Genomic DNA, 10638 nt, shown 5'->3' with positions numbered 1-10638 from the left:
ATGCGACAAAACAAGAACAGAAAACTGTGTATTCAAGATTATTTTAATATTATTAATATGTATACTTTAGGCTTTAGAAATATAACTATCAATGACAAAACTTCCACTGGAGTAATGGTAGTTTGCTTAGGCCCCCATCAAATCAATTAATTACAATATACACATTATGATACAGAGCAGATTTGAATCTGAAATAATATTAAAATAAATGCTCAATAGATAAAGGTTTTAATAGTTTTTATCATTTTCTTCACCTACTGTATTAGCCATCTGTGAGTTCTGAGCACACCCAAAAATGTAAAGCCATTTTCTTCTAATAAACTAATTTAAGTGCAAACAATTTTTTTTTTCTTTAAAAAGACTATGATTGCAGCATCCAGCTTTATAGATTCAGATTTCAAGACTGAGGATGTTAAAGCCGAGTGCAACAAGGCAGTCCTCAACCCTTTTTTTTTTTTTTTTTGTTCCATTAGAGTAGTTATAAAAAACAAACAACAAAATAACTAACAAAATCAGTGCAAAGTCATAATGGGGAGATTCTACTCAAGAAAAGACAGAAGTGGTGGGTGAATGTGGATGGATGCAAAATTTTCAGATGCTCACGCACTTGGTCATAAAAGGATAGTTCACCCAAAAGTCATATTTCAGTCAGTGACCCTGAGCCGAGAGCAGGCTACACCACAAGGTTAAAAAAATGGGGGGTACACACGGGGTATGAAAATTTAAATGAACTATCCCTTTAATCTCAAGCCACAATTGTCTGGTTTGCATCTAACAAAGCCAAGCTTTATTTCCAGAGGGGACAACAGTCTGATGAGATCTGACGTGAAAGAAAGATTTTTAAAACTCTAAAATGTGTTAAAACTCCAGAGAACAACAGAACATTAGCGCAATAGTCCACAATTGCACCACACCTTTTCTTGCTTCATTCCTCCACTAGGTCAAGTGAGTGATAAACAAAAAGAACAGAAGAGCCATTAAGAAAAATCGGGTGGGGGGAGGGCGGGGAGGGGTATCAAAGAAAAGGAAAACTTGCAATGCTTGCAGGGTGAAGAGCAGCATCAGACTCTGGGTTGCAGGGTTCTTTAGCAGCAGAAATATTGTGGCTATACTACTGTTCCACTGGGAGAGCTGGCTTGGTTTTGGGATGACAATAAACCCTGGAAAAAGGAAAACAAGGAGATTTGCATTGGGAAAGTTCACATACTATAGCAAAAAAAAGTCAAGCAACAAACAGCCCCAATAAAAAATTAGCCTCTAGCCGCTTCTTTCCACATCCCGGCCCCCTGCATTTAATTAAAAGCCTGAGCACGGCGGTCAAAGAGGATGACGAGTGTACAGTGTGACACTGACGATGTCTTTGAGAGGTTTGCTGGATCAAGGCACTTCTAATGTACATGATCACGTTTGACTTTTGTTTTTTTATAAACAGGGAAATCTCACCAAACCTTTTTAGTCTAACATTGTTGATACACTTCTGCTATTACACACTCAGTCCTTAAGCATAAAACACGAGGCTTGTTTTAATTCTTCCCTATGAGTGAAGACTAACTTTGAGCATTTCTTCCTCTAGCGCTTAATGTCTGACTCTGATTGAAAATAACAATCTCTCTGGACTAACCAGCCTTCAGACTGCCTGTATGTTCCACATCCAGACTACCGTGTGCCTCGTTCTGGCAAAATCTCTCAAAACAACACGGACAAAAGGGAAGTATACAAGGGCGTATACACACGTTAAGCTGTAAGCATGTAAGAAACTGCAGAAGAGACTCTTCAAAATAGAGCCATTTGCATAAAAGCTGAAATGTGAAAGTGTATGCAGATGACTTCTTGGCTATGCTGCTATGCATTGTGGGATGATTATGATGAACCAATGAACACACTTGGTACGGATTAACGTCTTCTTTCCCCTCACAGGTCTACACAAGGACTCCTCCTTATCAGAATGTATTATAAAACCAGACTGGAATATTTTCATAGCATCGGTTATATTTGAAACTTAGGCATAATAGGTCTTTCATTGGAAAGCCGATGTACATTAAACCAAGTCTGATATGTTACTTGCCTGCCTGCAAAGAGTGGCAGTCTGACTATAAAAGCTAAAAATGCTTGAGAAATGTCCAGAGTTTATTTAATGCTTTCAGAATATGTCTTGATTTTTAGTTACAGCCCACCAGCTGATTTTAGGACAGCTAAAGATTGACAGACATAATGTTATCACTTCAAATTTCCCCCACATTTCCTGCGTTAAAAAGAACTTACCACTTTGCCTGGCCTCGCCCATGTGCAAATAAATCCCTCCTGACAAGCAGTCACTAAACAGTCCTCTAAAAATATGAGTACAGTCAGTCTCTCGTGTGCTATCTTTTTACAGATGAGGGGCTCAAGGAGGGGCACGTCCTCCATGCGCGGGCACAGCAGAGTGCCCAGAGTCTTAGCAGGGTCTGTTTTGGTTTTTGTCAGCAGGTTGAGCTTGTCGCTGCTCTTGCTGCTGATGTGGCCCATGCTGTGGTTGCGTTTGTGGTCCTTCTCGTGGTGGCGCTCCTTCCGATCGTGGAGTGACAGTGTGGCGAACTTACTCACACCTGTTGCGATGGCACTGTCCATAATTCCACTGCCGATGCCGCCACCACTGCCAGCCTTGTTGGTATTGTTTGCTGTTGTTGTGGTGCCAGCTGAGTGGGGTAGGCTGTTGGAGCGTGGTAATGTAGTAGAGAGGGAGTTAATGCCAGGAGTATTGGCACCACTGTTGTTTCCATTAGTAGTGTTACTAGAGGTGTTAGTGATTATTGTAGCACCCGCAGGGGGGCTAGTAGCATTCATCACATTAGTGTGTGTTCGTGTCCGTGAGAGTGGAAGATGGGGAAAAAGGATGTCCTCAGTGAGGTCCCATAGGCACAGCTGAGTGTCCTGGCCCACTGAGCCAAAGCGGTATGTGACACTAACAGGCCGGCTGTCCGTGGAGTTGCGCTTGGAGAGTCGAGACTGTGTGCTGTTGGCTCGGTCTCGTCCAAAGTGGATCATCTGATCCTGGAAGTCCTCATCACTACCACTGAACTCCATCGGGTCACTCTCTTCCACGCTGGTGGTGTAATGGTCAAACGCCACCACACTCACCCATGACTTGTGCCCGTGACCTCGGGCGATGACTCTGCAGTCCAAGAACGACCACACAGTCACTAGATCGTCCTCTCCACCTGCAACTATGTACTTTCCATCGGGGCTCCAGCACACACACAACAAGCCACCAAAGTAGCTCTTCATGGTTCCGTGAAGCTCAACCGCATCAAAGTTGAAGACCCGTAGGAAGCCGTCTTGGCTAACACAGGCTAGGAACTTCCCGTCTGGAGAGAAGGCAAACTCATTCAGAGCCCCCTCACCCACTGTCCATTTAAGAAGAGGGTTCCGCGTGGATTTACTCTTACAAGTGTGTACAGAGTAGTTCTCTCCCTGTTTAAGCAGCTGGTAGTGTGGTGCTGTGGTGCCACATGTATGCTCCACGTTGTACAGGTACATATTCCCACTGGCATGAGAGACCAGAAACAGGCTCTCAGAGCCTGGCACCCATTTCACACATGTTACTCTGGATTTGTCTATTAGTCTCTGGCAGGAGAGAAGGAAGGTTGAGGTTTGAGAGTGAGAGGAGGGAGAAGGGGAGAGGGAAAAAATAATGTCAGTACAAGATCATCAGCAAAGAGATATTCTGAACATGCTTAAAAACACAGAGAGCTCTTTTAAAGTCTTACAGCACTTGGTCATATTCTGTTTAAAGGGACTGGGCAATTAAAACACAAAAAGTAGCATTAAAAAAACAAGAAAGGCTATGACATCCTTTGAACATGCTAAACCTCTTGTCATTCAGATGATTTAAATCCTCTACATAAGAAGGCAGGAGTGTTTGCTACATGTAGTGCAATAATGACATAAAATTGACATTGCAGTTCAATAAGCAAATACATATACACACATTTCAGTAAATACTGAAACAGTATTTTAGATCTTATATGAGCGATCATTTTATACAGCACAATCTGCTGAGTTGTGGATTAATTAATGGTTCTCCTGGGGGGGAACAGGTTCATTAATCTCTGTGGGGTTGGATGAGATGCAACAAAAATAAACACCTTTTCACCTGCAATGGCAGAAACAAATAAGCAGATCTGACAAGACTCAACATATGTACACAGTGCCACAACAAATTGGTTAAAAAATAAATGTGAAAATCCACTGGCTCTGCCAGTTTTCCTTCTACTAAACAGTACCTGCTAGTTGTGGAGAACTCTGTATACAAAACTCTAAATAATCTGTCCTTCAGGCGCCTACCTCCTCATTGAAGAGTTTGCTTGTTTCCTTCTTGATGGGGTCAATGAGCTGTACCTGCCCTGCTGAGAAACCCACCAGCAAGGACACACTCTCTGCTGTGGCTGTGAGGTGGTTGAAGTCATGACAGGTGGGCTGCGTTCCCTTGTAGATGCGCTTGTCTATGGGCTTGCTCAGGTCAGCAGCCTGAAGAGAGAAAGCACCAACGCCACGCAAAGTGAGTGCAGTAACCTTTAAATATGAAATATTACCTCATGCACTTTGTTGCATGACAAAGGCTATTGTTGGTCAAACTATATGGCTGAGTCTGCAGTTATATTGTTTTTTCTTCCTGTGCTTCATCTCAAACACACTGAAGCTGAAGGGACAACATTAATTAATTCCACTGATCAGGACAGTCAAGTTGATCAAAAGCCTTCTGAAATCAAATGTCTTACAACCAAAATGTACAAGAACTGATATCTGAACACAAAACTGTTCTGTGACCTTTAGAAAAATATCACATAGTTGACAGTCATCGAGCAAAAATGAGGAAGCGCTCAAGAGCGGAGGTGTCTTTTCTCTGTAGAAGCAAGCAATGACGCTGTATGATGTACAGTTTGTTTTTGATATCAGGGAAACAGTATTTTACCACCGCAAACAAGACACCTTGGACATTTCCTGTAGATAACCAGTACAACAGCTCCATTTGTTAATGATTTGCAGTTTACACTACTTGTAGCATGGAAAATTCTCAGAGTGCAAGATGATGACTCAGTGGTTCCTCCATTACTGTTAGATGTCAAAGAGACCAAATGTCACACCAGGTCTTAAAAGTAATTTAAATCATGAGCCCAGTCCAAATCAAAGCTCTTCAGTCTCACAGCCATATGCATCGTATTAGACTGTGCGTTGATGATTGACATAGAGGGCAACAATGGTACATAATAAGCATATGTCAACACTGGTGAAGAATCAACTTGTCTTACAAATACACACAGAGGAAATAAATGGGTCTGGGTGAGCTGCTGGATTTATTCACTGCTGGCTGTCGCACATAGGACAGTCTAACTATTTTTGCTTTAAACCTGTAGCCAAATATTTGCTCCAGCAAAACATCTCAGACAAGTAAATTTGCCAGTCTCTTCCAGCTCCATTTTTTGGAATGGGAAAAGTAATCAATAAGGTGATGTACTGTGAACATTGTCTTCTGATGCATCACTGACGCACTGAAACCAAATATCATTGTTTTTATTAGGCATATGACTAATGTGTTTATGACATAATAACATGACCGTTTATGTGTCCTGTCAAACTTAAAATCACTGGGATTGACAACACTAGAATCTCCCCTGAACACGGTTTAGTCTTTTTGCCTTTTGATAGAAAATTCTGCACTATAAACTCTTGATTTTTTCCCTAATTGCTTGTTGTTCAGTCCTCAGCCAGTCTATTGCTGTTCTTCATGGCACAGACACACATGACATGCATATGTTATGGCAAAGGGCTGTGACACATTGCTTCGAGTTGAAAGTCAGCTGATTCCTGACAACCTGTGATGTGAAGTCAGCTGTTAGCTGAAACCACGTTATGCAACCATACAGACAAAGTATTTATGGCTAGTTTATGATTTTTTATAAATGTAGCATGAGGTGGTCTGTATCACAATGGTCCTAAATGACACCAGCGTATTGTCGGCAACGTATCGTGATGAGGCTGAGTTATTACAGGATTGCACTCGTTCTCCACCCTCAAACCATCACATATTTCTCAGAAATAACCATCACCATGACTTACTGAAAAATTAAATGACTTATGTGTTTGTCACACATAAGATGTGAACATCTACGCAGAATGTAAAAATACACTGTACAGTTATAAAGCCTTCAAATAAGTCTATCCCTTCTAATTACGGATGCTTTACCAGAAAAAAATGCACAAAGCTAACTTACATCCATCATACAAATCAAGCTAAAGTTAGCATTTCTGTACAGGCAGAACAAGTCAGCTAGTTGGAACAGGTCTTAGATTTTGTCCAGACACATCCCCAAGCTAAGAGCTGAGTGCCAATATATTAAAACATGAAGGCAGCAGTTAGGTTGCTAGCCAAGAGACATACACTAAATCAGCATCATTGCGATATGCCGACAGCTGTCAGTCAAGAGGCGTCGACAGGTGTTTTGTGTATCAACCTAAACTGTCACTGTCATCACAAACTACAACCGTTACAGCAGCAACGTCAACACTGACAACTTATATCAAATCAAAAAGGTCAACTTTAACCTAGTGATCGCTATCCAACCTCAAGAATCCTTCCATCAAAAACTAAAACAGTGTGACGGACTGGCCACGGAATTTAGCCCCTGGCCTCGGAGTAGCTGTTGGCTCGCTAATGTTAGCCAATCGCGTTGGCTAGCTAGCTAACTAGTAGGCTAGCTTCATCTTAGCTTCAAGCTAACTAGCTGTCAGCTCATTTCAAAGTCAAGCACCTGCCAGAGTTATTTAATACAGCCAACACAAGCCTGAAGTTCAGACACAGCTCAGGTGGGAATGCTATTGTTTAACACACAGTATCACGAATTTCCGCTGACATTAGCCACGTTAGCACGCTACCTTTCTAACGCCTTTGTAGATGTAGAAGTACAGCTCACGGCCCACATTGAAACAGATCCTGTCGCCGTTGCCCGACTGGTCGTTGACGTTCACGAAGGAGACCTTGACGGGGTTGGAGCCTTGCGAGTTGAAAGGCACCCTGTTAGGACGGCTGTATTCGGAGTGAGTGAGGAGTTTATAGACGCCTTCCCGAGTGGTGAACTGAGTTTTAATTTCGTTCATCTCCTTCCCTCCTCCCTCCGCCGCCATCTTTGAAATTAACATTCATCCCTTTCCCGCAGGCCGGATCTTACGCACGGAGGGGAGCGGGCCGTGGAGCGGGCATTCCGACTCTCCCGTTCCCCCCAACGGTTCACCGGGGAACTGGTGGAGGAGGATTCGACTGTCGCTATCTTTGAATAACTAAGTTCATACAGCTTTGTATTTCTTACTAAAACATTACGTTATGTTAATATTAAACCATACGTTAGAAAAGCACATTTGAGAAAATTAAAGTTTCATAACAGTAGGATAATTTAAGGTTTACCGAAGTAATATAAATATTAAACCAAACGTTTGACATTATGTTGAAGTCATTTACCTCTTCCTTAACCTGTAGGGATGTAAAAACTTCAAATACTTTTTAGAAAATAGATGTATTAAAAAAAAAAAAAAAAAAAGGCTTACAATGCAAGGTGATGTATTTCATAGCGTTATGGACATGTAAGGTGTCGCGCGGAACCAGTGAGGTCAATATGAACTTTATTTTGAAAAGAAAAAAAAAAAAAAATCACCGGACGTATTTTTTGTTAGAATCTTGAAATTAGCTGACTCAGTGGCGTTTTCAGCTCGTGTCCATGCTGTTTGTCGCGTGAAAGCTGCTCACCTGTGGCCGCATCATATCAAGGGCACCTGGTCCTCTGCTGCTTAATTAATCTAGCAGTTTACCTGAACATGTAACAAAGACATCTTTGAAGTATTGCACTCTGTCGTGGTCCAGAAAAGTTATACGCGCCAGATGTCATGGCACACAGGAGAAGACGACAACTCTCACTTCCAGGTATATATTTTTTTTTCATTGGAACATTTTTTATTTTTCTCAGAATTAAAAACCTTGTCATTTTATGCAGTGTTTGTTTCCTTGAGCACAGTATTGTGGCACAGCATGGCTGAATAATAGTTTGAATTATTAGCCTTTTGTACAAAGTTTTAACCAAAAAATATGTTTTGGTTGCATGTACATGCATGTTGCTGTCTTTGAAAGTGCATTATTGCACTACAAATTCCCGTTCTTTTCTCCATTTAGACCACAGAGATAGACATGCACCCAACAACATGGACCAGCTTGCTTTCAAATACATGGTGAGATGATTTAGCCACATGACATCACCATCCTGAACAGTGCTCTGACCTCTTATCAGCTGTTGGAAATCATTTCCATTTCATTTGTGTCTTGCTTTGATGTATAAATGTGGACTGGAGTGTCGTCTGCTTCCTGTCAGGAGATGTGTAAAGTGGAGTCCAGCACTGATTCTGACTCCGAGATCAGTCCAAGATGGTCGGACACCAGCACTATGGTATAACTTTATTTGTGAATGTGAACATGACGCACACATTACATGCATGGTGCAATAAACACAAATGCATAGGTGATAATGGGAGTTTAAATACATATTTTAAATAATTACACCTAGTGCCAGACATTTTCCTTTGGCTATCTCCATGAATTACTCTACATGCCCATTTTCTTGGCACCACTGCAGGACACTGCACACACCTTCCAATGTCCACGGTCTTGTCTTTGGTGGTCTCAGTAATATCATTTAGGCGGGGCACACTGGGATGGGCTTCAGCATGCACTCAGCTCTTTAATTTATACATTGATTGCTGTCTTGTCAATGCAAAAATCTCTGAATTCCTTGCTAAACAGGGATGTGTGAGCAGTGCACCAGAGAGTGGGACTCTTCGGCGGACGTTAACTCACAAGGCTGCAGGAAGGCGTGGCTGTTGTTCTTTGGTAAGCATTCTCCTTCCTCTAATCCACCCATTTCTGCTGCAAAAGCCTCCTACAGTTCTGTGTGTTCATGAGTGGATGCATGTGTGCCCATGATTGTAGTTTTTGGACCCATACGATGGGAGCTCTGAGGATTCTGTGGAGTCAAATGGCGACGTGGGGGTCTCCAGCAGGCGAACGAGGCAGCAGGGAAAAGGTGGAGGAGGAGGCTTTCGGTTCCTGAGCAGGAGCAGGAGATTTATCCTTCATCACCCTGCCTCTCTCAGAGAAGTGGTGAAGAATGGGATGAGAGATCCTGAAACAGAGCAGCAACACATTATGGATGTCCAGATGAAATGTGGGAGTGACTCTGAGCTGTGGGACTGTGAGCTTGATATTCTGCCCTCCCACAGTGACAGGGATGGTTGTGGAGATGTTAAAGAGGAAATGGCCAGTGATTCAACAATGCACACCCAAACCATGGATATAGAACTACATCGGCAATTTGATGTTTCAAGATCCTCCACACGTCAAACATCTGGACCTGTAACCCCAGTGGAACAGAGTTCAGCCCAGATGCTAGATAGCTCCTCTGAGAGATCCCCCAGACCCTGTGACCTCAGATCTCTCTCCAAGAGAAAGATGGGTTTGCCGGGAGCAGAGGTGGTGGAGCTGGGGCAGAGAAAGAGGCAGTGTGTCATCAACATGGAGAAGGAACAGGAAGGAGGCGGGGGTCTGCATCTGAACCATTATAGAGCCATCTAACAACAGACTGAAGCACTCCAGTCATATTCAGTGCCTTAAATGCTTTAAGGTACTATTAATAGTTACTTGCCAATGCACTTTCACTCATTTGATTGTCTCACACATTGTGCTGATTATCTCTTTATCAATTATGATTTTTGTTGGGAGACTTGCCAGAGTAACCTGGGTCTCTTTAATAGACCGAAGTGGGCTACAACCTTTGCACTGGCAGTGAAGCAACTGTATGTTTTCTTTCTAACAATAAAAGAAAAATAACACCTTTCAAAAAGAAAATTCAAATGTGATACTGTTTTTTTTTTGTCCACATATGATAAATAAGTCTCTAGTGCTGCACTGGATAGAAACGTTTTAACACTTCCTGATTTTGATGATAAAGAGAGCCTTTTCGGCACCCTATCAAAATCTTTTAAAATAAGTTTTACTGTCTACAAATTGAGAGGTTGCGTAGATTACGTAAGTGGTCATTCAGGCATTGTTTTTAAGCCACTCCTGTGTGGCTTTGGCTTTATGTTTTTTTCTGGTCTTGCTGGTAAATAAATCTTTTAAAGCCACTTTTCTTGCAGACTGAAGTACTGCAGGTTTACTAATGGACAAACCATAAAATATGTAAACATTGCATTCAGTGTTTTTGCTGGCTCAGATCCTTTTGTTTGTTTCTTACATGTGTTCTCACACAAGTGTTGTGAAACGTCTTATTTTTATTTTCCTCAATAGCTTGCAGATGTACCAAGTTTCCTTTCCTCCTGGAGTATTTAGTACTTTTTCTCTGGCAAAACTCAGTTTCTTTCCAACCAGCAGGTGGCAGTAGTACACTGAAAACATCATTTTGTCCCACAGCTCCTGTTCTGAGCTGTGTTGCCTTCAGTATCTCTGCATAAAGGTTTGGTGATCAGCTGCTTAAATGCTGCATGGCTGTCATGAACACAGTGATGGAGGGCTGGAACTTAAGTCGAGCTTAACATCCACCAACACAGTGCTGGGATTCCCCT

The 10638-nt window shown here is 42.1% G+C and overlaps 1 protein-coding gene across 1 annotated transcript; it reads right to left on the bottom strand.

Annotated features, from left to right (window-relative positions):
• Nucleotides 1–24: 24 nt before the first annotated feature.
• wdr20a (WD repeat domain 20a) lies at nucleotides 25–7203 on the bottom strand. Its single transcript, XM_070979623.1, has 4 exons — nucleotides 6913–7203; nucleotides 4324–4506; nucleotides 2263–3603; nucleotides 25–1160 (listed from the first exon to the last, which is right to left on the bottom strand). The coding sequence occupies exons 1-4, from the start codon at nucleotides 7174–7176 to the stop codon at nucleotides 1107–1109; spliced, it is 1842 nt and encodes a 613-aa protein (XP_070835724.1). The 5' UTR covers nucleotides 7177–7203; the 3' UTR covers nucleotides 25–1106.
• Between the last annotated feature and the right edge of the window lie 3435 nt (nucleotides 7204–10638).

This window comes from Chaetodon trifascialis, chromosome 14 (genome assembly GCF_039877785.1).
Source record: "Chaetodon trifascialis isolate fChaTrf1 chromosome 14, fChaTrf1.hap1, whole genome shotgun sequence".
Lineage (NCBI taxonomy): Eukaryota > Metazoa > Chordata > Actinopteri > Chaetodontiformes > Chaetodontidae > Chaetodon > Chaetodon trifascialis.
Note: the sequence above shows the minus strand (reverse complement) of the source record. Positions and strands in the feature narration are given on the sequence as shown.